The following is a 25,998-nucleotide window of genomic DNA, read 5'->3' as shown; positions in this document are numbered from 1 at the left end:
AGTGAAACACATCAAGGAAGGTTGGCTTATGGGTTGGAGATGTCACTATGCAGTCAATTCACTGATTATTAACCACTTGACCAAGGTATGTACATGGACCTACGATGCACCTACAGGCATCATCCCGGTATCGATCTTTTCAGCCGGCAATTCTCTTTTTTGCAGAAGTGATCTGAGTGGCTAATTAGCCACTCAGATCACTTCTGCGGGTGGCGGAAGGGGTTCTCACCCCCCTCCCGCCGCCGCCTCTCCTGGGCTCTCTGGTCCCATTGTGGTGCCCAGGAGCGAAGCAGCCAGCGGCAATGACTGCCCTGTACAAAGAGGGAGGAACTGACGTCATTCCCCTCTCTCTGTAAACCTGGAAACCGGAATGACGAGTAGTTTGGTTCTGCCCCTTTGTTTACCTGGTCAACAGCGGCCAGGAAAGCAGCCGATCAGACCTATCTGTGTCTGATCGGCTGCATGGGAGGCCAGAGGAGAGATTTGGGGTCTAATAGACCCCAAATCTCTCCATAAAGAGGACCTGTCATGGCCCATGCTATCACAAGGGATGTTGTTCATCCCTTGTGATAGCAATAAAGTTAGTACAAAAAAAGTGTTAAATAAAAAAATTTGTATAAAATAAATAAATAAATAATAATAAAAAAATGTAAAGCGCCCCCGTCCCACCGTGCTTATGCACAAATGTAAACGCATACGTTACTCCCGCACGCATATGTAAACAGTGATTGCATGAGGTATTGTGGCGAATGTCTGAGCGAGAGCAATAATTCTAGCGCCAGACCTAAATTGGTAACCTGTAAAGGCGTTTAAGCTGGATACAAGCTGGTGGCGGCCTGCCCATAGGGGGCGCAGGGGCACTATATTATTTTCTGTAGATTTTTTCCTTCAGATTTATGAAAACCATATAATATGAGGTCAAACCTTAAGAGGTTCAATTTGTATGCAATCAAGCAGGCCCTTGCACTACATGGTTCTGGCAAATCTAAAGGAAATCTGACCACAAAAGTTGTATAGTGTGTATACGGTCTTAAAGCGTCTTTTATGGAGAATATTAAGCACCATAGTTTGCCGCCATTCCACGGGCAGACTCAATTTTGACAAGTGTGACATGTTAGATATCTATTTACTCTGCGTAACATCATCTTTCACATTATACAAAAACATTGAGCTAACGTCAGTGTTTTTATTTTTTTTTAATTAATGAAAGTGTTTTTTTTTTCCAAAAAGATTGCGTTTGATATACCGCTGCGCAAATACCATGTGACATAAAAAATTGCAACACCCACCATTTTATTCTATAGGGTCTCTGCTAAAAAAAAACTATATATATACAGTGAGGGAAAAAAGTATTTAATCCCCTGCTGATTTTGTACGTTTGCCCACTGACAAAGAAATGATCAGACTATAATTTTTTTTAACAGTGAGAGACAGAATAAAAACAAAAAAATCCAGAAAAACAAAATATTTGACCCCTTCGCAAAACATGACTTAGTACTTGGTGGCAAAACTCTTGTTGGCAATCACAGAGGTCAGATGTTTCTTGTAGTTGGCCACAGGGTTTTCACACATCTCAGGAGGGATTTTGTCCCACTCCTTTCTCTTTGCAGATTCTATCCAAGTCATTAAGGTTTTGAGGCTGATGTTTGGTTGTTTCAACCTTCAGCTCCCTCCACATATTTTTTATGGGATTGGCTAGGCCACTTCAGGACTTTAACTTGCTTCTTCTTGAGCCACTCCTTTGTTGCCTTGGCCGTGTGTTTTGGGTCGTGTCATGCTGGAATACCTATACACGACGCATTTTCAATGCCCTGGCTGAGGGAAGGAGGTTCTCACCCAAGATTTGACAGTACCTGGCCCCTCCATCGTCCCCTTGATGCAGTGAAGTTGTCCTGTCCCCTTAGCAGAAAAACACCCCCAAAGCATAATGTTTCCACCTCCATGTTCGACAGTGGGGATGGTGTTCTTGGGGTCATAGGAAGCATTCCTCCTCCTCCAAACACGGCAAGTTGAGTTGATACCAAAGAGACCACATGATTGGTCCCATCTGACCACAACACTTTCACCCAGATCACCTCTGAATCATTCAGATGTTTATTAGCAAACTCCAGACGGACCTGGACATGTGCTTTCTTGAGCAGGGGGACCTTGTGGGTGCTGCAAAATTTCAGTCCTTCATAGCGTAGTGTGTTATCAAATGTTTTGTTGGTGACCATGGTCCCAGCTGCCTTGAAATAATTTACATGATTCTCCTGTGTAGTTCTGGGCTGATTCCTCACCGTTCTCATGATCATTGAAAATCCACAAGGTGAGATCTTGCATGGAGCCCCAGACCGAGGGAGATTGACAGTATTTTGTGTTTCTTCCATTTGCAAATAATCGCACCAACTGATGTCACCCTCTTACCAAGCTGCTTGGCGATGGTCTTGTAGCCCATTCAATTTTTGGACAGCTCTTTGGTCTTGGTCATGGTGGAGAGATTGGAATCTAAATGATTGATTGTTTCTGTGCACAGGTGTCTTTTATACAGGCAACAAGCTGAGATTAGGAGCACTCCCTTTAAGGGAGTGCTCCTAATCTCAGCTTGTTACCTGTATAGAAGACACCTGGGAGCCAGAAATCTTGCTGATTGATAGGGGATCAAATACTTATTTCACTCATTAAAATGCAAATCAATTTATAACTTCTTTGAAATGAGTTTTTCTGGACATTTTTGTTGTTATTCTGTCTCTCACTGTTAAAACAAACCTACCATCACAATTATAGACTAATCATTTCTTTGTCAGTGGGCAAACATACGAAATCAACAGGGGATCAAATACTTTTTTCCCTCACTGTATAATGTTTGGGGGTTCTAAGTAATTTTCTAGCAAAAAAAAAGTCGATTTTTACATGTAGGAGCGAAGTGTCAGAAATGGCTGGGATGGCAAGTGGTTAAAAATACTGCAAGAAGAACTAATTGGAGTGCGGCTGTTTTTAATTTTTATTTTCAATTTCAAGTTTCAAGTCAGGGTACAATTGAATAAAACATTTTATGGACAACCACACGATTGTAATTTTCAAATCTCACTGGATGAAACAGAAAATTTGTGTCAATGTTTTTTTTTTAAATTCTTCTTCTGATGTGCCAACATTTGAATTTTAGCCTTTAGCCTGTTTGTTGAACCATAATACAATTTCTAATACTTCATATGCCGTTTCAGGTGAGATCAGGCTCCACACTCCACAATCACATCTCAGGTGCTGGCTCGGCTCATCTCCTCCAAAGCAACCAATTGCACCAGTAACAGGAACGCCGCACACCGAGATGCAAAACATTATGTAAAATAACATGTCATGCCATGTCATGCCATGTCATAACATGCTTTTTTAATAAAGGCAAATTTTTATTTTGTATCTCGATATGTGGCATTCCTGCTGCTGGCATAACACATTAGTTGTATCTTGGATGAAAGCTTTAAATAATAATGACACAGAAAAGCCAAAAAACAAACAAAAATACATATTTATTGTGACAGTGAATTGATAGGGATTTGTACAGTGAAATCGGGAAGGAGGAGAGTGATGTTTTTTTTACAAGAGATACACAGGGGCTTCATTTCCCATCAACAAACTCAACCAATGTAAGTTTCCTTATTAAAGGAAAGAATATGTAAAGCCATAATCAATTTTTTTAGTATGTGTGGCATCATGCCCCCTCTATATACGGTTTTCTTAAGCAAATAGTTCTTTGTGAATCTGCATTACCAGGGCTGTTGCAGGCTGACAACTAATGCCACGTACACACAATCGGAAATGCAGCCAGCAAAACTCAGATGAGAGCTTTTTGTCAGAAAATGCGACCGTGTGCATGCTCCATCGGTCTTTTGCTGGCGGAATTCCAGCCAGCAAAAGATTAGGAGCATGTTCTCTATTTTTCGGTCAGGAAAAGTTCCTGTCCGAAAATGCGTTCGTCTGTATGCAATTCAAACGCGCAAAAAATCACACATGCTCGGAAACAATTCGACGCATGCTCGGAAGCATTGAACTTCATTTTCTCTGCTCGTCATAGTGTTGTACGTCACCGCGTTCTTGACGGTCGAAAGTTCAGAGAACTTTTGTGTGACCGTGTGTATGCAAGGCAAGCTTGAGCGGAATTCCGTCGGAAAAACCATCCAAGTTTTTTCTGACGGTAATTCCTATCATGTGTACGGGGCATAAGACACTGTCTTATATAAGATAAGAAGCCCAACTGCCTAATATAGGAGTGCGCATGGCAGGCTGACAGCACTGCTTCTGATTGCAAGATAGCAGCTTAGCCTTGTTATCCTGCAACATGAAGTCCTGTTAGGGCCCTTTCACAATGGGCGGTTTGCAGGCGCTATTGCGCTAATAATAGCGCCTGCAAACCGACCCGAAAGTGCCGCTGCTGTCTCTCCAGTGTGAAAGCCCTCGGGGCTTTCACATTGGAGCCGTGCACTAGCAGGATGGGAAAAAAAATTCCTGCTAGCAGCATCTTCGGAGCAGTGAAGGAGCAGAATGTATACCACTCCTTCACCGCTCCTGCCCATTGAAATCAATGGGACAGCGCGGCTATACCGCCGGCAAAGCGCCTCTGCGGAGGCGCTTTGCGGTGTTTTTTTAACCCTTTCTCGGCCACTAGTGGGGGGTAAAACTGCCCCGCTATTGGCCGAATACCACCGATAAAGCGCCGCTTACAATAGCGGCGCTTTACCGCCGACGCCGCCCCAGTGTGAAAGGGCCCTTACTAGCAGAATCTTCTGTCAAGAACCTTTGCAACAAATTCACAACAAACGGTATGCTTGAGAAAACTGTGTACAGTGAGGCAATATGCCAAAAATACAAAAAAAAAAAAAAAAATGATTTTGGGTTAACATACCTTATGGCAGTGATGGCGAACCTTGGCACCCCAGATGTTTTGGAACTACTTCCCATGATGCTCAACTACACTGCAGAGTGCATGAGCATCATGGGAAATGTAGTTCCAAAACATCTGGGGTGCCAAGGTTCGCCATCACTGCAGGCTTATGGCCTTAACCTTTTGATGAATGGAACGCTAAGGACAGCCCCTGCAGTGAGTTTATTAATCCCTTTGGTAGCACAGAGGTTGAATCGTATTGCCCTGCAATGTCTCGCAACATTTGATAAGCAAAGGAATTAATAGAGTTAAAGTTTGCAATGAAAAGGGGCTAGCATCCACTATTTCTGCGCATAAAGGCATGACCTCTGACCGGACATTGCATCTCAATAAAAGCCAGCGGGCCGACGGTAATGTCACAGGGCCCCACAGCTTTGAAGCCACATTTGGAGTAGAAGGGAACCAGAAAATCTTCACACATGAGCACGGCCCGCCGTGCAAAAGGCAGACAGCGCAGGTACTGCAGGTAACGCCACAGAAGGATGGAACCCTTGCCTTGTTGCCGGAATGTGCGATGTACAGCAAGGACGTGAATGTGGACAGAAGAGCCATGGGGTTTGTGCAGGGTGAGGGCATCCTGTAGGGAAAAGAGGCAACACGTGTAAATGAAAAATGATTATGGAAACATAACTGAAGAAATATTTTTAAAAGAAATGTCAACTTTTGTTAAAAAGCTAATATAACATATACAATTGCTACAGAGGCAATTTTGTAAATTAAAGGGATCATTTGCCAATGTATGCTTCCAACACATATGAACTATTTAGATTACAAGCAATGATTGGTGCATGAACCATAAACCAAAACCCAGCCATTTTTTTCACTTTACATAAAGTGGGTAAGGCTTAGAACCTATGTCAGGTGTTTGCTGCTTATCTGGGATTTCTCCTCATTGTCAATGGTTTTGACAAGGCTGGAAGTGAGGAAAAATCTACATCAGGGACACAGGCAAGAAAAAAATTTTTTTTATATATATATACACACACACACACACACATTCTTCCTTACATCCTGTCTAGTGAAACCGTTGACACTGTGCCAACTGTATTGGGAAAGATTTGAGCATCCCTACACTGTGTGTATCAATAAAAACACACAGCCCAGTAGCCTAACCCTTCTCTCCTTCTCCCTCCTGCAAGCCAACAGACTGATTCCAGACAAACTTGAGCTCAAAACTTTTTTTTCTGCCTCTAAACTCCCCTCCATGTTAACCTATGTGTCCGTGCACACTATAGGCTTTACAGGAGTTTAGAGGCAGAAAAAAAACATCATTTATTCATTCAAGAGAGGAGCGTTTAGTAGAAAAAAACACCTGATGCACCTAAATGCACAAGAACACTGAGTGCTTTTAGCGCTTGAGTGTCTTTTCATCTCAATGGCCAGAACAAATTAATGTCCTAGCCAATGAAATGAATGAATGCCCAAGCGCTTGACGCATCTAAGCACATTTGAAAAAATGTGACTTAGAAGTGTTTTTCGCAGCTGCTTTTCTCCTGCAAGAGAAAAGTGTTTAGAAAAGACCCAATGTGCATGAGGCCTCATTCCTTCCTCTGAAGACTGGAAGCTCAGGGAAGAAGCACTGAGAGAGAAGAATACAGTAGCGTTAAAAGTTGTAAACAGTAAGTGTTGGGGTGAGAATTTTAACAAATATTTTACTAAAAAAGGTTCCTTTTATTGTGCTTGATGTATTAGGCTAGGACATTAGGCTGGGTTCACACCTCTGATGAATGGGGCTCGCAGCAGGGGTCCGGTGTGTCCCTGCTCTCTGTTTCAGGGATGAATCGGGCCAAATTTTTGCCTTAATTCAGCCCTGAAACAAGGCCAAAGACACACAGCTTTCCTGTGCAAGCAGCTCCACAGCCACAAAGCAGATATGTGAACCGGCTCCATATAGAGCTAGTCACAATCTCCTGTCATGCAAATTGAATGCGGGGAAACTCACATCTAATTCGCATAGGTGTGAACCCAGCCTTAAAGGGGTTGTAAACCCTCGCGTTTTTTCACCTTAATGCATCCTATGCATTAAGGTGAAAAAACACCTGGCAGTGACCGGCCCGCTAGCCCCCCCTGTTTTACTTACCTGAGCCCTGGAATTTCACCAGGCGGAGATGCACTCTTCCTCTGCCCGGGGTTCTCGGCTCTTGATTGGATAGATTGATAGCAGCGCAGCCATTGGCTCCCGCTGCTGTCAACCAAATCCAATGACACAGGTTCCGGGGGCAGGGCTGAGTCCGGCATTCGTGTCTATGGATGCAAATGCTGGACTCGGGAGTGCGCCCGCAAGGTAACCCCCGGGAGAGCTCTTCTCCTAGGGGGTTGTCTGATGCAGGGAGGAGCCATGAGAGACGCTGAGGGACCCCGGAAGAGGATGTTCATGTTCGGGGGCACTCTGTGCAAATCGAGCTGCACAGTGGAGGGAAGTATGATATGTTTGTCATTAAAAAAAAAAACAAAAAAAAAAAACGAGCCTTTACAATCACTTTAAGCTAAACAATGCAGAGGTTTAATAACTACTTTAATGTGTACTTGTCATGGCAGACTTATGGCACTATCATGGCTGATCTTTTTCTGAAGATGCTAGTTGCCTGACCGTTTTTCAGAACGCCTGGCCTCAGTGGAATCTCAGCCACTAGCCTGAAATATGTACAGTAAAACCTTGGATTGTGAGCATAATTCATTCCACAAACATGCTTATAATCCAAAGCACTTGTATATCAAAGCAAATTTCCCCATAAGAAATAATGGAAAGATGATTCGTTCCACAACCATTTATTCATAAATCTTTCAGTTTATAGTTCATATAATAAGATTATAGCACTGTGACAAGGTTGTGTAACCATAAAATGTCCATCCACAAATGGCAGCCTCCACAAGGGGATTAGAAGCAAAATCCAGCAGGAGTTCCAGAGTATAAAAGAGAATAGAGGCGCCTGTAAAGCCCCATACACACTATCAAATTTTCTGCTGATTTTTGTCTTCAGATTTACCAAAACCATGTAGTACAAGGGCCTGCCTGATGATTGCATACAAAGTGAAACTCCTAAGGTTTGACCTCATATTATATGGTTTTGGTAAATCTGAAGACAAAACTCAGCAGAAAATCTGATAGTGTGTATGGAGCTTTTGTGTAGCAATATGGTTACATTTAATGAAGGTAGAACATTTAGCAATTCACATGATTGATGATTAAGAGGCACATCTAAGTATGCAGGCATCTGGGGTAAAGCTGTCCACATAGACCGCCCCCTGCACCGCTGGCTCTCACCGCTGTCAGTCTGCAATTGTGACCGGGAAGACTACCCTGCAGTAGAATGATCTGAAAGCCAGGCTTGAACCGCTCATAAAGTGCAGCGTGGAAGGGATGACATCAATGGTGGTGCGGGGGATTGTCTATGTGGACAGCTTTACCCCGAATGCCTGCATACTTAGATGTGCCTGTTTTAATCATCAACCATGTGACTTGCTAAATCTTGTACCTTCATTAAATGTAACCATATTGCTACACTTAGAGGCGCCTCTCTTCTCTTTTATATTCAGTTGTGACGTGACGCTACTTGTATATCAAGACATCGCTTGTATATCAAGTCAAAATTTATTTTAAAATTTTGCCTGTCTTGCAAAACGCTCTCCAACCAAGTTACTCTCAAACCAAGGTTTTACTGTATATAGATCAGTCAAAAATCGGAATACTTTTTTTTTACAGCTTTATGTATTGAATCAATGTGGCAGCCAGGCAACTAGCATTTTCAGAAGGAGCAGTCAGTAAAGGCAGACTACCTATCAAATGGACTAACACAGACTCCTCCCTCCAGTTTTGTAACTTTGCCCTTCCCTCTGATGTCAATGATATTAAATGCAGATGGCCAAATCTAGAATTAAATTCACAGCAGCCTGTACACTTCTCATTACTATTACCTGGCTGAGCTTGTCCTGATCCCATAAGGACCCGATGATAAATGCCACAAGCCTCCCTTCTTCAAACCATCCCAATGACAACTCCGGGCACAGTGTCAGGAATTGTCTGACTTCATCCAGATGGAGGGGACATTCCCCAGATACAGATATAAAGGCTGGAAGGACAGAAGAAAACATGGACATTTAATTAACATAAAACTAGAAAGACACAGATATAATATCTTTAGAAATAACTGCAAAAACACATTTGTTAGAATAGAAAAATTCCTAATAACTAAATCCCAAATTTTGATCGGACTTCAATGGTACAGATGGGACAGACAGCTCCATAGGTTTAAAAAGTTTATACAAAGTTTATTAAGAATGAAACCACACATATTTAAAAGAAAATAAACACAAGTTTCTTTGGTCCCCTGTGTATCAGCAACATATATGATATACTACTCAAATATTGCTTGAACCCCAAAAACTTTTTGCTTTAACTGCTGGGTTGAAGCAAAAAAAAACTTGCAATGTGTACCAGGCTTAAATAAACATTCACTTTACTAAGGTCGGCCATACACAGAGCGAGTTTCTTTCCTGGGTTGCAGGAAAGAAATTTGCTAATTTCCTCCTGCCGGGCCATTGTCTTCTCCCGAGAGTGTGAGGGAAGCCGTCCCCGCCAGGGAAGACAGTGATTATTGCTAGAGACTATAGCAGCCGCTATTGATAATCGCAGGTAAAACCTTGCATGCTGGTTGTACCCAAGCTAATTGATCAACTTGGTACATTCAGCCTGTCTATACACAGTTCAAATCTCAGCCAAGATTCAAACTGTATACGGCCTGCCTAAGTGAATAATTTATTTTTCTTTAGTAAATCAACTCTATCATTTTGCAAAGTCATAATGTCATCGGCACGGTAAACAATAAATATCTCCTGAACTGTGCACATTTAGAAGATATTTACAGTACTTGGAGGACACAGAGCCGTGATCTCCTGTGTATCCGCTGCTCAGTCTCACACAGTCCCGTCCCCCTGGCCCGGCATTGGACCTCTGTTCTGTCTATCATATGAGCCGGGCGGAACTGTGAGTGACTGAGCGCTGGGTACACAGGAGACCGCAGACCTGTGTAATCCAGCACTGGTGTGGCTGCAATGATCGGTAAAGGTGAGGCTGTAGATGGACACTAAGCAGGCTGCAATGATGGGCATGTTATGCCTCATTTCCACTGAGCGGATCGGTTCGGGTCCGTACAGTTTGAATGGCCTAGAATGGTCCGGTCTATTCTGGTGAGCGTTTCCACTGCAAGTGGGACCACAAGGGGCCATACAGGGTTTAGAAAAAATGCCTCAGCATAGCACAGCAGAGGGTTATCTGTCAGCCAATCAGTGGAATGTATCGTAGCTCCGCCCTAACCGAACCGTTCCATTTTCTATGGCCCCACATCTGAAGCAGGACCCTGAATGGAACGGTATGGTTCGGTTGTATGGGCCGCTTTCATAATGGAAACACCCAAAATAGCGTAACGAACCGATCCGCTCAGTGGAAACGAGGCATTAGAGGATGCAGAAGGGCACTAAACAGGCTGCAATGATAGGAATGTTAGAAGCTGCAGAAGGGCACTAAACAGGCTGCAATGATGGGCATGTTAGAAGCTGCAGAAGGGCAAAACAGGCTGCAATGATGGGCATGTTAGAGGCTGCAGAAGGGCACTAAACAGGCTGCAATGATGGGCATGTTAGAGGCTGCGGAAGGGCACTAAACAGGCTGCAATGATGGGCATGTTAGAGGCTGCAGATTGTATTGGATCAGGCTGCATTGATGGGCACTGGTGAGGCTGCAGATGGGCACTGATAAGGATGCATTGATGGGCACTGACCCTTATTTTGCTTCAAAGTCCTTTATTTAAAATTTAAGTTTTTTTCCTGAAACTTCCCTCTTAAAGTTAAGGTGCATGTTATATGCAGATAGTACATTACTGTATCAAATAATTTCACTTCCCTTTTGTCCCTAGTGCTTTTTCCAGTGCCATGCATGCACTTTTATACTATATTTGTCATTCTTTCTGCCTGGAAACTTGAGACTGTCCATCGCATCCAAAAAGTGTCCCTTTACACCAAAAACGGTTTTGGACCAGCTAGAAAACAGCGATAGTAAATTGGAACACTTGAAGAATCGAGCAATAGTGAATCGTTGGGAAATTAATTTTATTATTATTATATTATTTTTTTTTAATTATTTATAGTTATTTATTATATAATAATTCATGATTTCGTGTTTCAAACTTTATCATACCCGGGATGTCTACTAGACTCTTGTTTGGACAGATTTAAGTGTGTTATTACTAATAATTACAGGCCTACAATATAAAACGCCAAATTTCTATGCAAAACAATTGTACCGCTTTCAACATCAAAAATCTGACATTATCATACCGCCAGAGTGGCTACAAGAGAAGTAAGTATTTTGTTTTTTTTGTTTGTTTTTTAAATCATACTTACCAGTCCGATGCTGCCGGCCGGCTCCCCTGCCGGCTCTGACACTGAGAACTGAGCGATCAAACACTGCTGATCCCTCAGTTCTCAGTGCTCCCTGAGCAGAGGGCTGGTGACTGTCATTCGGTTAAAAAAAATGGCTTTTATCAAACAGTAAATTTTCCACATTTTAATCACTTACCTTCTCTCTCGATTTCAAAAACACTGACTGCGTCTTCTGGAGAAAGGCAACGAAATTCACTGGCAGGCAGTGTGTGTCGTCTCTGCTGGCGAGGTGACCGAATGTGGATAGGTTTCATGAACGGTACTGCATTAAGGACGGACATGGCAGGATATGGTTCTTGCTCGATGGCTCGCTCTCTTTCTCTCTCAGACCCTGTATCAACGAAAAAACCCGTTGGAGATGGGTGAGTACCTCTCTTGAACATGCTTTATAAACAGTGACTCCATGACTCACACTCCAGAGGGCACTAACAGTGTCAGAAGATTCATTTGCCATATCCATTTAAAAATCCATTGTAGCTTATGAATATTCAAATGTATTTCCAACCTATAATTTTAAAGTGTATTTTGTCCTGTTTCATAAGGATTCTAGCAGCATGCATAATGCTATAATATAATGTTTTGGAATATTATATATTTTGAAACCCAGGTGGATACCTTTCCCGTAACAAGTATATTTAGTGAGTTTCTATTTGTGAAAGCAAATGTTATCATTTCAGAGTAGAGGTATGACTTGGATCGATCGATCTATCTATCTATCTATCTATCTATCTATCTATCTATCTATCTATCTATCTATCTATCTATCTATCTATCTATCTATCTATCTATCTACTTCTTCTCTCTGATTGTACAGACAGCTAACATTTTGTAAGGGCCAGTTCACATCACATACAGTCCAGTGCGTTTTTTTTCTTTTTTTCTTCTCAAAAACGCATGGAAAGTAGGTTATATGGTTTTCAATGGCATAGTTCACACCAGTACTTGCAGTTCCAGTGTGTTCCAGTTCTAGAAAATAAAGTAGAACATGCTACATTTTTCCTGCACTGCACTGGACTGTACTGGAATGCTGTAAAATGCATAAAAAATGCACTGGACCACACCAAAAACGTACTGGGATGCACATATCCTTATTAACAACCAGTTCACACCATAGAAACGCAGTCCAGATGCGGTCCAGATGCTTTTCTACATGCGTGTTTTTGGTGCGTTTTTGATGCAGTCCAGTGCATTTCCCCCCCCTCTCTTTTTTCTTAACCTTATATAAGGACATATGTGTTCCGGTGCTTTTTGGTGCATTCCAGTGTGTTTTTGATGCGCTTGACAGCGTTCCAGTGCAGGAAAAATGCAGCATGTTCTACTTTTTTTTTTCTGAAACTGGAACGCACTGGAACTGCAAGAACTGGTGTGAACTATGCCATTGAAAAACCATATAACCTACTTTCCATGCTTTTTTGATGCAGAAAAAAACTGGACTGCATGTGGTGTGAACTGGCCCCTTAAAGTTAAGAAAAAAGATGGGGAAAAACGCACTGGACCGCATCAAAAACGCGCATGCAGAAAAGCATCTGGAACGCATTCGGACTGCGTTTCTATGGTGTGAACTGACCCTTAATGTAGTTTTGTTTGACAGCCTACAAGTGATCTTATAAACCACTGTAAGTTCAGGTATTGGGGTTGATTTGCTAAAGGACTAAGGCTGCATTCACACTACAGTGTTTTAAATCGCCGGCAGATTTGCCACGGATCTGCCGCAATTTGACAGCGCTGAGATGTGAATGACAAAACCCTGGACTCGCATTTGAGATGCCATTCATTTGAATGGCACCTCAAATCGCTGTGCGGATCTGCCGTGATTGTTGCACGATAAAACACACTGCAATCGTGGCAACCCGCATTGTGGGACGCATGTCGCCCCAAAGTAGCTCCTGAACTATTTTGGGACGACATGCGTCCGGCGATGCGTGTTGCCATGATTGGAGCGTGTTTTATCGTGCAACAATCACGGCAGATCTGCACAGCGATTTGAGATGTCATTCAAATGAATGGCATCTCAACTGCGAGTCCCACGTTTTGTCATTCACATCTCAGCGCTGTCAAATCAATTTAAAACGCTGTGTGAATGCAGCCTAAAGGCCATTACCCTAGATGTCAATTATACGGTAACTTTGTAAATTGCATATTTAGAGAGTCTAGTTATAAAGATGTAGCTGTACTGACTTTAATTATCCAGTCATGTGCAGGATTTTTTTTTTTTTGCATTGCACATGATTGGTTAATAAAAACAAACACATCTTCACCTTATTCACCAAGCTCAATGAGCGTGCACAGATAGGATGAGGAGGAGATTGTGACATCACCCCTCCTCTCTGCCTCATCCAATCAGAGAACGTCTTATATTTTTATATTTATTGATTAATAGGGCACTAGAACCTATAAAAAATATAATATTTCACAGCGATAAAAAATCCACATCTGCTCAACCTCCCTGGCGGTATGATTATGTCAGATTTTTGATGTTGAAAGTGGTACAATTATTTTGCATGGAAATTTGGCGTTTTATATTGTAGGCCTGTAATTCTTAGGTAAAACAAGAGTCTAGTAGACATCCCGGACATGATAAAGTTTGAAACATGAAATCATAAATTATAATATAATAAATAACTATAAATAATTATAACAAATAATAATATAATAAAAATTATTCAATAATGTAATCAAATCAAAAACACTGAAATTTGCTCAGTTGCAGAATTGTCGCTGTCATTATTTTCAGTGATTTATGATGGATTTTCCCACAAATCACTATCGCTCAATTCTGCAAGTGATTCTAATTTATTATCGCTGTTTTCTAGCTGGTCTAAAACCGCTTTTGATGTAAAGGGACACTTTTTGGTTGCTATGGACAATCTCCAGTTTCCAGGCAGAAATAACAGTATATATAATATAAAACTGCATGCAGGGCATAGGACAAACCACTAGGACAAAAGGGAGGTGAAATAAATTGATACAGTAATGTAATCTGTAAGATTACAATGTGCTGTATATGTAATGTGTTTTTTACTTTTTGAATTTGGCGCCGTTCTCTGTCCCTGTGCGTCGCAATGCTCACAGGGAACGGAGCTCGGCTCTGTGATAGATCGGGCGGAGGACAGCTCGCACACAGAGCGGGATCCTGGGGACAAGGTAAGTAACACGGGAATACCGTCAGGGAGGTTAATTTCCATAATGTCTAATTACCACATATTAACTGTAGTAAAAAAATCCTTAGACCATGATCATAAAATGGAACGATTAAGTAATATTAAAAATGAAAGACATACATTCTGTCACCACCACCTCAGTGTGAACTGCCTGCTCACCTTCCATAAGTTTTCAGACACAAAAGATCCTTATTAAAATTCAGCCTGTGTGTGTTCCGATCCTGGGACACAGTGCAAGCCGTTTTCCTTAATGTCTCCAAAAGCAATCCAGCCTCTCCAGGATGAGTTGATTTCTCAAAACAATTTAATATATCATCATTGTGCAACATTGCTAATACAGTGATTGCCTCCGGTTAATACAAAATATACACACTCACATTTGCCTTAGTGTATACCGCATATTGAACGATCAGTGTAAAGAACGTAGCTTTCCTCCTCACTGCACATCCAGCGTGTTCAGCAAAAACAAACACTCGGACGTGACGTCACTGACTCCTTCCAACGCGTTGCGTCACAGGTCATGTGACTTTTTCAAGGGAAAAAATCTTAGTCTTATATGTATTGAAAGAGATACAAGACGTTCTCTGAATGGCAGAGCAAGCCAACCCTTGTGTTCAGTATATAGAAAACAAGAAACTTGCGCAGCACCAAGAAGATACCAATGCTGACTGTATGTAGCACAGGCTACTACAGTAAATTTATACATCCCTCGCGATCCCACAGATTCTGGGAACTCTGGGCAAATAAAAAAATTGTCCATTGCACTGGGGCTGTGCAAGGGACAATTGCTTGTTTTGTCCAGTGGAGAGAAGAAACCGTTTTACTTACCTGATCCTCTGCTCCCCCAGCAGGTGACACTGCCCCATGATTCAACGGTGGGCTGTCCCTCGGCATCCTCACATCCAGAGCAGGGCTATGAACTATGATCTGGTCTTGATGTAGTAGGGAACCTAGACCAGTGGAGCGTGGGGGTGCAACTGCTGTAGGGACCAGTCTAGCAGGAGGGGGGGAGCGGAGGATCGGGTAAGTCCGTAGACAAAAAAAGAGCAATTAACCCTTGCAGTGCGGGCACAGCCCCACTGATAGGGATCATTTTTTTTATCTGCCTGCAGTAGGGCTTTAAGGATTAGATGCAACCAAGCTAGACCAATAAAAGTTTAAAAAAAGGATCATTCCTGGAGTTCAGCTCTAAGGTATGCATTTAAAGGGGAGCTCCAGACTTTTTTGTGTTTATTAAAAGTCAGCCAAATGTGGCATAGGACTGAGGGAGGAGTGCTTAAACTGGAACTTACCCTTTGGAGTGGAGCTCCGCTTTAAGGAATTTAAAGAAAAATAGGTGCAAGGAGAGGGAAGGGAATGCTAGTGTGCAGAAGGCTGGAGATTTGCTTTAAAAGCATTGAATTTACATGATATCCAGGAAACTAGTATTTTCAGCCAGGGTGATATAATAGCAACCTCTCTTTAATTGTAAAGATTTCATTTTATTGTGGTCATGGCAATATAAAAGATTGACATTGGATCATTATTTATTTTGACAGAAATGCTATAATTTTTTTTTTTTAATTCTATATTTTTTTTTTTAATTCTGTACATATAGATCGTTAGCATGTTTAATGGTTTTAGTTAGTTTAATTATATGTTTTGCCTGCTCTTGGTTTAAAAAATCCTTATCTCTTCAGAGTAAATCCTACTAACATATCATATTAAGCTAGGAAAGTGAATAGATGGCTGTGTCATCAGGGATTAGCTAACTGACTTAAGAACTACTTTAGCTTTGCTTGTAAGCCACATCTATGATTTTATTTACAAAAGGAAAACGTACGACACTCCTATGTCACTCGTGTGTCACTTTTTCTAAAATTATTTAATGAAGTGATTGTAGCCGTATTAGTGCACTTACAACAAAACCTTACACTTACAACATAACAATGAAAAATACAACTGTTCAGCCACATCAATCCATCAAAAAGTGTCATACACAAGAGGAACCTTTAACCTGGACCTTCCATGGCAAACGGAAGGTCTGCTTTTTCTACAGACCCTTGCCCCAACACAAAGGGCTTTAAAAAGCCATTTGTAAACAAACCATTTGCCCCCCCCCCCCCCAAAAAAAAGGCTGTACTTTTTCAACTTGGTCAGTCCACTGCCTCACACTGCATAATGGCCAAAACGACGTTATGAAATTTCACAGTGACATTTCAATAAAGTTTTTAAACAGTGTAAAGAGGTGTGATCAGTGCAACCGCATTGTGGAGCTCCCACTGCACCGCATCACACACCAGCTGCTGCATTGTAAAGTAGTGGCTGATGTGAATTAAGCTAGGTACACACTAGAAGTTTTACTCAACCCAGCCGGCTGAACAAAAAAAAAGAGAGGTCGCCGTACTAAGTGATGTTAGTGTGGAGATCTCCCCTCCGGCTGTGCTATTATGTTCTGACAAGGGGACTGCCCCTCTGGCAGAACACACTGATCAGCGCTGGCAGCCAATGGTTTTTCAGCATGCCCATTCGACAGAAGCTGGTCGTTAAACTGACTTCTGTTGGATAGGCTGCTGTACACACTGACCGAATGTTGGCCAGTTTCTGTTGAACCGGCCGATACTGAAAAAATGTAAAAAAAAGGATTAATGGACAACTGTGGGACATCGTTTCTCACAACTAGACAACTCCATGCAAGACACAAATGTTTCAGGTTCAAAGGGAAATATCAAATACTTATGAAAGGAAAAAACTTTGAACTAGGAATTATAATTCTTTTTAACACAATAAGTGCCAAATTAAAGTTGTTGTAAACCCACTTTAAAAAAAAAAAAAATAAATAATAACACCTGCAAGACAAAGGCATAATGAGCTAATATGCATAGCATACTAGCTCATTATGTAATACTCACCTGAGATTGAAGCCCTCGCTGCGGTGCCCGTACACAGCACCGGCTGACGACATCACTCCCGGGGGTTACTTCCGGGTATCGCGGCTCCGGCGCTGTGATTGGCCGGAGCCACGATGGCGTCACTCTCGCGCATGCGCGCGGTAACGGCACACTCCCTGAAGCAACGGCACATACGTGCCATTGCTTCAGTTTGTGTCAGTGCGCATGTGCCTATGACATCAGCACATGCAAATACAGGGGACAGTTTAGGAGATATCCGGGGTAGCTACAGGTAATCCTTATTTTAGGCTTACCTGTAGCAAAAGGTGGTCTGTAAGGGTTTTCAACCACTTTAAACGTGGACCTCAACTGTCTAAATTACTATCAAAAATGTTTATGACTATTCTCACCTTTGTGGCTCAGACTAGTTTTCTCACTCCTTTTACCTGCGTGTGTGATATTTTTATAGATTGTTGTCTTTTATAGATTGTTGTCAGATTAGTCCTAACATTTTTCTAAATCTCTCTGCTTGGACCTAGAAGAAAGGTGTAGACCCCCAAAAGCTGGTCCTAAAAAATTAACTATTAGCGCAAATTAAAAATGTATCACGGATCATACTCAACTGTGCTATTTCATTTTATTACAGAGTGATTCTAAACGTAAAATAGAAATCCAGTTTAATAGACCATGCTCACAAAATGGACTCTTGGACTCTTAGAATAATTTTTGATTGTTTAAAGTGTTACATAGTTACATAGTAGGTGAGGTTGAAAAAAGACACAAGTCCAAGTCCAACCTATGTGTGTGATTATGTATCAGTATTACATTGTATATCCCTGTATGTTGCGGTCATTCAGGTGCTTATCTAATAGTTTCCTAAAGCTTTCAATGCTCCCCGCTGAGACCACCGCCTGTGGAAGGGAATTCCACATCCTTGCTGCTCTTACAGTAAAGAAGCCTCTACGTAGTTTAAGGTTATACCTCTTTTCTTCTAATTTTAATGAGTGGCCGCTAGTCTTGTTTAACTCTCTTCTATGAAAAAGTTTTATTTCTATTGTGGGGTCACCAGTACAGTATTTGTATATTGAAATCATATCCCCTCTCAAGCGTCTCTTCTCCAGAGAGAATAAGTTCAGTGCTCGCAACCTTTCCTCATAACTAAGATCCTCCAGACCCTTTATTAGCTTTGTTGCCCTTCTTTGTACTCGCTCCATTTCCAGTACATCCTTCCTGAGGACTGGTGCCCAGAACTGGACAGCATGCTCCAGGTGCAGCCGGACCAGAGTCTTGTAGAGTGGGAGAATTATCGTTTTATCTCTGGAGTTAATCCCCTTTTTAATGCATGCCAATATTCTGTTTGCTTTGTTAGCAGCATCTTGGCATTGCATGCCATTGCTGAGCCTATCATCTACTAGGATCCCCAGGTCCTTTTCCATTCTATATTCCCCCAGAGGTTCTCCCCCCAGTGTATAGATTGCATTCATATTTTTGCCACCCAAATGCATTATTTTACATTTTTCTACATTGAACCTCATTTGCCATGTAATTGCCCACCCCATTCATTTGTTCAGATCTTTTTGCAAGGTTTCCACATCCTGCGGAGAAGTTATTGCCCTGCTTAGCTTAGTATTGTCCGCAAATACAGAGATTGAACTGTTTATCCCATCCTCCAGGTCGTTTATGAACAAATTAAATAGGATTGGTCCCAGCACAGTTTACTTTTACCAAAAACTGCCTATGTAGGTAAGGGGCATCTGTAGATAAAAACAAACTGTGAAGCTCTGACTTAAGTTGGATAGTGCCCTTGTAAGTTATTTATGTACCTGCCAAAGCCTGGCTAGGAAACTCCCACAGATGGCATCAACCCATCCTGCCTTGTTGCTGGGATGCTGCTAAGACACTCCTGGCCATTATTGCTCACCCCCAGTATCACAGGAGGGAGTGCACAAACCCCCACACATGTGTAGTCCACTATCTCCTGCCTCGCAGCATCGCTGAGTTCAGATCTACTGCAACAGGGGAGAGAGAGCATGTGCAAGGGGGTTTGAATTAGTTGGGAGTATCTTAGCAACAACCTAGCAACAAGGCAAGGCAGGATGGGATGATACCGTCTCAGTCAAGCTTCAGGAGCTACATAAATGGCCTACACCTATAGTAAGGACATTATTCAGGTTTAGTCAAAGCTGCACAGTTTGTTTTCATTTACAGGCACCCTTTACCTGCATAGGCAGTTTTTCTATGAGCCTAGGTTCACACTTGTACGACAAACGCTCCGACATTGGGAGTTCATGTCGCATGACGTGTGAAAATCAATGTTTCCCTATGAGAGCCGTCTTAACTGGTCTGACACAAGTTGGTCCGACTTTGAAAATGCTCCCTGCACTTCTTTGGTCCGACTTTGATCCTACTTCAGCCCATTTAATATCATTGAAGTCGGATCAAAGTAGGATCCTTGTCCTAACCATCCGGCTTCTGACATCCAACATGGTGATTACAGCAGCAGTAAAAGGAATTTATGTCACACTGGGATTGTTTTGATTAGTCAAAGGACAAGTCAGACTATCACAAAGTCGGATCAAAGTTTTATTCTATTCATTTAAGTCGGATGGATGTAGGACCGATTTAGGACTGATGTCGCAGAGCAAAGTAGGATGACAGTCGTGTGACTGTCGTGTAGTATCAATGTGAACCCAGCCTAAAGGTAAACTAACCTTTATGATTTTCTTTTACAAAACACAGAAACACATGAGTAAAATAAAAAAAGCAATATGGGCTATGGATGCACAATGTACAACTATGGGAGTCGAAGTATTCCTACCTGACTCTTGGTTGATGTCCTCAGGGCCTGTTCACACTTTTCCGTTCTCCTGCCAGAAAAACATGTAATTAATTGTTTGATATTCCAGTTGAAAACATAATAGTTCCTACATGGCTAGATCTTAATTTAGCTTACTGCATTAAAAAAAAAAAACATGTAGTACTCTTGCACATTTAAAAGCATTAAGCAGACTCAATAAAATTAACAGCAATACCAAAAACTGTATTTCAGTGCTTTTAAATGCATGGCACCAGAAAAGTGAATAGATTAGGACAATCTTCTTAGAAGAAGCAATGACCGTTAAACTAGACTGTATACATATTTGGGTGTCAAATAGTAATAAAGTTTAGAGCTGGGTAATTTCGTTTCTCCAAATTCTGGTTAACCAAAGGTCCCAACATATATTGGCAGTCAGTGACATGCTAGGGCCTGGGGTTCATGTTGGGTTAACAGCACTGTTGGGAGATTATGTATAGAACGGAAGTTTTAAATCCTTTGACACCAGCTTAGTCAATCATTCTTAGCGTAATGTTCAGATATGTTATCATTCAGATTTACCTGTATTAACTCAAAGTCAGTTGAGGACATATAGGAAAGGAATGAAATTCAGACCATAACCTGACTGTTGGGAGCCCTTATATCTGCTCTAGAGTGGGTGCTTATTTAAATATCCCCTGGTTTATCTGTATCGAACTCCTAATGAATCTGTAATGGTGAAATGTGCTGGAAAGTGGAAGTGACATCATCACGTTTAGTGTGTTTTTGAGACCAATAATGCTGATGTACTATCACAAGTGAGTGTCTGTATCTGAAACTTCCAGGTGTGTCGGATGATTGAACCCCCCCCCTTCTGTGCTCTATGGTTCCTCCCACTGACCCCTACATCACTAAAGTAGTGACCTAGGGGCTATTGGAAGGAACCAGAGAATGCAGCGGGGAACAAAAGATCGACACTCCCAGAAGTGTGCAGAATGTTGAAGAACCTCCAGGTAAGGTGGAAAAGGTGAAACAAAGTGCAGGTGCTGGGACAGGTAAGTATTAAGAATCTTCCTTTCCATGCAGCATTTTTTTCCGTGTTTGTTATCTAGTGTGGGTCACTTTAATATGTAGGATGTCATTTTTCTTCATTCATAATCATACAATCAATGTGATTATCTCAACATGTTTTTTTTTTAGCACCAATAACGCAATAGGGTTGATTTTCTAAAACTGGTGAATTCAAAATCTGGTGCATGACAGCCAATCAGCTTATAACTTCAGCTTGTTCAATTAAGCTGATTGGTTTCTATGCAGAGCTGCACCAGCTTATGCACTCTCCAGTTTTCTTAAATCAACCTCAATGAATTTTAGCAGTAAATTGTGCATTTTAATTTCAGAAGTGAAAATGTAATTGTCTTTATTACCATTAATATCGTTGATTTTTCATGACACACATTTGATGGCTAAAATCTTCAGTTACAGTATTACTAGTGATAGGATTGGCTTTTCAATTTGATATTTACTGTGCTATTACCGTCATAGAAAGGATTATGGCTGACCTTGAGATCAGAAATTAGTAAATTTCAGTGACATAAATGTAATGGAGTATTGGTGCTAAAATTCCAGGTGCCAAAATATTTGCCATAAAAAAGCAGTGCTAAGCTTAATAGACTATACAGAAAGCTTTGCCATTCATTACCAGTGGGGATTTAAATCATGCTCTGACCATAATATTTCTGCCTGATAGAAAGAAAAATTTGAACTTGATCTTGTTATGATTCTCAATATATATATATATATATATATATATATATATATATATATATATATATATATATATATATATATATTCATATATATATATATATATATATATATTCATATATATATATATATATATATATATATATATATATATATATATATATATATATATATATATATATATATATATATATATATATATATTCATATATATATTCATATATATATATATATATGAATATATATATATATATATATATATATATATATATACATATATATTCTCTCTGTTTACAAATGAAAAAGGCCATATTGTAGCAGATTTTGTTTTAGACTTAGGCCTGCCATAGACGGTTCGAATCTTGGCCGGTTCAGCGGGAATTAGACTGGTCTAAATTTGCAACTTGCTTAACAAATTACAACTGCTTTACTCACAGTCTCGACCAATCAGACTGACTCTTAGTTTTACAGTGGAAGATTGAATTTGCTTGATTACTATTGGGCAGTTCACACAGCCTTTAATTGACCCGACCTATTATTACAGATATTAACCTTGAAATACAAATGTCTGCCATTTCAGTTTTACAGTGGATGTTTGAATTTGCTTTATTACTATTGGGCAATTCACACAGTTCTTATTTGAGTCAATATTACAGATGTTAACTCTTAAATACAAAATGTCTACCATTGTTCACTGCGGTGTGTTTAATTATGTTTGTTTATATATTTTGTGGCATTGACTTTAACAAATTAATACTCTGCATACCTTTTAGCCTAACCAAACATAAAACCACTCAGTGAAAACCAAGCAAAACGCAAAACTACTGCAAAGCCTATCATAAAGCAAATAGCTAGTGAATGTAATTCCCCCAGTACATTTAGTATTCAGCTAAAATTGTGAATTTCCTATATTGGTCTCATGCATAAAACATTTTCCCGAGATGATTGCAGCTTTTGTTTTAGAATAACATTTGCTACACGGGAAAAAATAAGCACATCGGCAACTGAAGTGATTTCCTGCAACCTATCCTTGGTGCTAATTGTGGCATACAGTTTTTATCCCAAACATACGTCAGAATTGAGATACTGTTATTAATAAAATTGCTATGTAGAGGATTGGTTTATAAGGGAACAATTGTAAAGGAAAAAATGCTTAGCTAAAAATGTATTGCTAAAGCTTTATGGAAAACAAAATAGTTAAAAAGCATGATACATCAAAGCGCAAAAGGATTCCTGTCTTAAGGAATAAATCCCGGATTACCACGTAAAAGTAACATATATTTGAAAACATTTTTGCATCACTTATAAGAAAAAGTGAGAAAAAAAGGATTATGAAAATCACTATTATCTTGCACATACAAAAAGCATTTTGTAGACTTTTGTAAGTCGGTATTTCTTAACACTCTTTCTTATTGCATTACACTCTTAAAGCACTCCTACAATTTGTCAGGGTATTCCAAGTAACTCACAGATGCATAGCTTTACATTACCATCACAAGTATATGATTGAATATCTGTTAAACTTTAAACTGGTTTTCCGAAATGTATTTGTGCCCATTCCAAAAGTTATAAATACACACACAGATACTTGCACTTTAAAATAGTATTTTTTGAGAGAGAGCGGTTCTGATTAATTAACTTTTAATTCATTATTTTTTCACTCAATTTATTTACAACGATCTGCTCTTATTATCATTGTTATTATTATTGTATATTGGGTTTTGTTATTTGCGCAGGTTTGGTGGTGGTTCATTACTTACACACGTACATATTTCTCATTGCAGATATACTGTAGATCAGATTTTTTTTAAAATAAGCAATTTAGCACATTTAGCAAACTATTAAAGTATAAGACACGATTGTATTTTTAAGAATTTTCTGCTGAATAAGAAATATGAAGACATATGTGAGGTACAGATGTTCCCATTTTAATAATATATAAGTACGAAATTATATATGGTTAATATGAGTAATTAAGCTGATGCTGAGGGCATTTTAATTGCATCCAGACATTCAAATAATACTGATTAGATGTTATTAAGATAAGACAAGTTTGTTGTATTAGCAGTAAGGGGTATAGATTGATAAGTGGAGATAAGCTAGAATTTTTTTTTATTATTATTTAGAACTGTTTAGTTGCATTTGTACCTCTTCCCCATAACATTGCTTACCTGGGTTCAGCACTGACCTTGAACGGACAGCTCCTAAGCGGGGCCAGGCAGTCTGGAGCTGACAGTTGAATAGGTGTCCCTTGTGTTCACTGATCTCCTGAGCTGCCTGCTTATGACATCTTCTAAATTAAGATATTTATCACTCACGTGACTCCCATGAAGGGTTTAAGTTTTCACGGGTGACAGGCAGACAGAATAAGGTAGCACATCTCTTCTCTGCCTATGACTTTTTGGATTGGTTTGCAGTTACCTTAGCTTCCCAGTAGCATTTCACTGTGGATTCAGAACTTTTCATTAACTTATTTAATAGTAAGTAATAAATCCTTTTCAATAATCAGTTTTGATAAATTAATGGTATAGATCAGTCTAGATGAAAAGATATTTAGATTTAAATGTTGGTTAAATGCTAAACCTGTTTTTTTTTTTATTTTTTTTTTATAGAGCAAGGAGGTTATAGAAGCTTTGTTGGCTTTTATTGCTGCCTGTATTAGTAAAATTTTTACCAATCACTTCCTTTTTTTTTTTTATAGAGCAAGGAGGTTATAGAAGCTTTACCAGGTTTTATTGCTGCCTGTATTAGTAAAATTTCTACTAATCACTTCCTTTTGTGGCAATGAAGACACATATAGCGACAAAAAAAAACGTTTTTTTCTGTTGGTAGAGTGAGAATGGGATAGAACCCCTGTGAGATTGGTATCTCTATAGTGTCCCTTTCTCCAGGTGTCACCAGGACAGGAAGTGAGTGGAAATCTCCAAACAGAAATTAAACCAAAACAAAAAAAATGGTTTAGGTGGGGTTCCACTTTAGGTATATATAAAAAAAGATTGACATAGTTTTGAAATAATAAAAGTAAAACGATCTTAAAAAATTGTAATATTAAAGTAAAATAATCACTTTACATAATACCAGTAAAAATCAATAAAAGAAAAGAAATATCCTTTTTTGTCCAAACACTCTGAACTCCTCTTTAATTTATCAGCAGCACAGCAGAGTAAAGCCTTCTTAGAACGCAAGGTATTCACATGTCTCATTCCATCCCATATTCCAAAAATAAGAGGATTATTGTTTAAGGAGAAGAGGCTGAATCATGTAAATCATTTCTTTATACCCCAATGGTCAAATGCACATTCAAAACCACTAGTTTATAGTGCTAATATAGAGCCATTTATTATAAACTGCATACAGTTGTTCAAGACTTTTTGGCCATCATCGGTTGCAGTATAAGGAAATAATAACTTCCATGGAGTGAGGCTTGAGAACTAACAAGCAAATATAAAAAATTATAGTTATGGTTAGAAGGGAATAAAGAAGTCAAAATGCCCTCCAAATGAATGTATTTGGCACCTTTAGTCTCTTCTTGCCATAATCTTAATTACTTTATTTGCTCATTAATTCATAAGCCAAATGCAATGGCCAGTAAACCTAAAGTAAAAATGATCGTATATACACATATTTAGTAATTCTTGTACTTAAGGCACCATACCTGTATGAAACACATGAAAAGTCACATTGGCCTTATTCAATTAAGAATTCTTATTGCAAAATAAAGATTTGATATTGTACATGGGATATTCAAAAAAGTTAATTGTGCCTAAACAGCACCATGAAAAATTTACCTTTTTGAAAATATGAATTCCTTCTGAAAAAAAACAGTGCACTTCCAGATTCGTGAGTGTGCCTAGGCACCCCTGTGCCTCCAGCCTCGTAGCTGTATAACTGCAGTGTGAGATCTAAGCCACTGGTGCATGTAACTGCTAGTCTCAGGGGAACTGAAGTGAGGTTTGGGGATGTCACTAGAGTGCTGCTGATTGGAGGCTCTGACATAAAATGGAAAGCCCTGTCTTTACCGAGATGGTCACCTCCACACAAAGACAATCT

At 40.0% G+C, this 25,998-nt stretch overlaps 1 protein-coding gene across 5 annotated transcripts; it reads right to left on the bottom strand.

Annotated features, from left to right (window-relative positions):
• Window positions 1-3,487: 3,487 nt before the first annotated feature.
• Window positions 3,488-25,792, bottom strand: AANAT (aralkylamine N-acetyltransferase). 5 transcript variants are annotated; one of them, XR_012236745.1, is made up of 6 exons: window positions 24,120-24,303; window positions 20,206-20,254; window positions 11,493-11,687; window positions 8,834-8,988; window positions 5,039-5,495; window positions 3,488-4,900 (listed from the first exon to the last, which is right to left on the bottom strand). XR_012236745.1 is itself a non-coding variant. In XM_073606200.1 (5 exons), exons 3-5 carry the CDS (start codon window positions 11,635-11,637, stop codon window positions 5,190-5,192), a joined length of 606 nt encoding a protein of 201 aa, XP_073462301.1. In that variant the 5' UTR covers window positions 11,638-11,687; window positions 20,206-20,254; window positions 25,737-25,792; the 3' UTR covers window positions 4,971-5,189. The 5 variants fall into 5 exon arrangements, 4 of the variants coding, with proteins under 4 accessions (XP_073462301.1, XP_073462298.1, XP_073462299.1 ...); XM_073606200.1 differs by lacking the exons at window positions 3,488-4,900; window positions 24,120-24,303 and adding an exon at window positions 25,737-25,792 and having other exon boundaries at window positions 4,971-5,495; XM_073606197.1 differs by lacking the exon at window positions 3,488-4,900 and having other exon boundaries at window positions 4,971-5,495.
• Between the last annotated feature and the right edge of the window lie 206 nt (window positions 25,793-25,998).

The sequence above is a fragment of the Aquarana catesbeiana genome, linkage group LG12, assembly GCF_042186555.1.
Source record: "Aquarana catesbeiana isolate 2022-GZ linkage group LG12, ASM4218655v1, whole genome shotgun sequence".
Taxonomy (NCBI): domain Eukaryota; kingdom Metazoa; phylum Chordata; class Amphibia; order Anura; family Ranidae; genus Aquarana; species Aquarana catesbeiana.
Note: the sequence above shows the minus strand (reverse complement) of the source record. Positions and strands in the feature narration are given on the sequence as shown.